Source organism: Alosa alosa, chromosome 1 (genome assembly GCF_017589495.1).
Source record: "Alosa alosa isolate M-15738 ecotype Scorff River chromosome 1, AALO_Geno_1.1, whole genome shotgun sequence".
Taxonomy (NCBI): Eukaryota; Metazoa; Chordata; class Actinopteri; order Clupeiformes; family Clupeidae; genus Alosa; species Alosa alosa.
In genome coordinates, this window is record NC_063189.1 from 3,290,759 (window position 1) to 3,291,586 (window position 828).

Here is an 828-nt window from a genome sequence, read left to right on the forward strand (position 1 = left end):
TTGTAGTTTATCTTCTTCTCCTAATAGCAGAGATATTCCATGTACTGTATACGAGTCTGAATCTTTATTTTCTAATGGCAGAGATATTCCATGTACTGTATACGAGTCTGAATCTTTATTTCCTAATGGCAAAGATATTCCATGTATACGTGTATGTGGGTGGGATGGAGGGATGGGGGTGGGCAAAAGATATTCCATGGATACGAGTCCTCTGAGTGCCATCTGCTCTGTGGGAGCCTTGTGTCATCGCCCGTTAAACGCTTAATGAAGGTCAAGTTGACGGAACCACCTTCTCGGTTCCTTCCCCATAGTGTCACTGTTTGAATGGGAACCAGAGTGTGAGCGCATCGTTTCTTTCCACCTGCCAGGCATCAGTGTAGCGCAGTGTGGTCGTGCTCACTGGAGCTTCTCCTCTCTAGGATTCCCACGGGTCATGGAATTTCTGGAATACCATGGAATTTTAATTAAATCTATTCCAGACATGGCTTAGAGTGGGAACCCTGCCTCTAGTTCTCATCCCGGTGGAGTTTGAGGACGAGCCTAGCGTCTAAATGCGCCTGTGTAGCGCAGTGTGGTCGTGCTCACGGCTTTTTCCTGCTTTTTTTTTCCGTCCCGTTTTCCCAGGTGACGGTGGAGTTTTGATGGATCCAGCCCAGCCTTGCGTTTATCTGCACGGAGGTGGACTGCAAGGTGGTGCACGAGTTCATCGGCGGCTACATCTTCCTGTCCACGCGCGCCAAGGACCAGAACGAGTCTTTGGATGAGGAGATGTTCTTCAAGCTGACCAGCGGATGGATCTGAGCATGCTCCAAACCTGCCGACAGGAAC

At 49.3% G+C, this 828-nt stretch overlaps 1 protein-coding gene across 1 annotated transcript in view; it reads left to right on the forward strand.

The window, feature by feature from the left end:
• The window catches only part of fermt2 (FERM domain containing kindlin 2), a 62,903-nt gene extending 62,075 nt beyond the window's left edge, over positions 1 to 828 (forward strand). Inside the window, exon 17 of the mRNA XM_048240460.1 lies at positions 625 to 828. Within this exon, the coding sequence (XP_048096417.1) occupies positions 625 to 642 (18 nt within the window). The 3' untranslated portion in view covers positions 643 to 828. The remainder of the gene's footprint in view (positions 1 to 624) is intronic.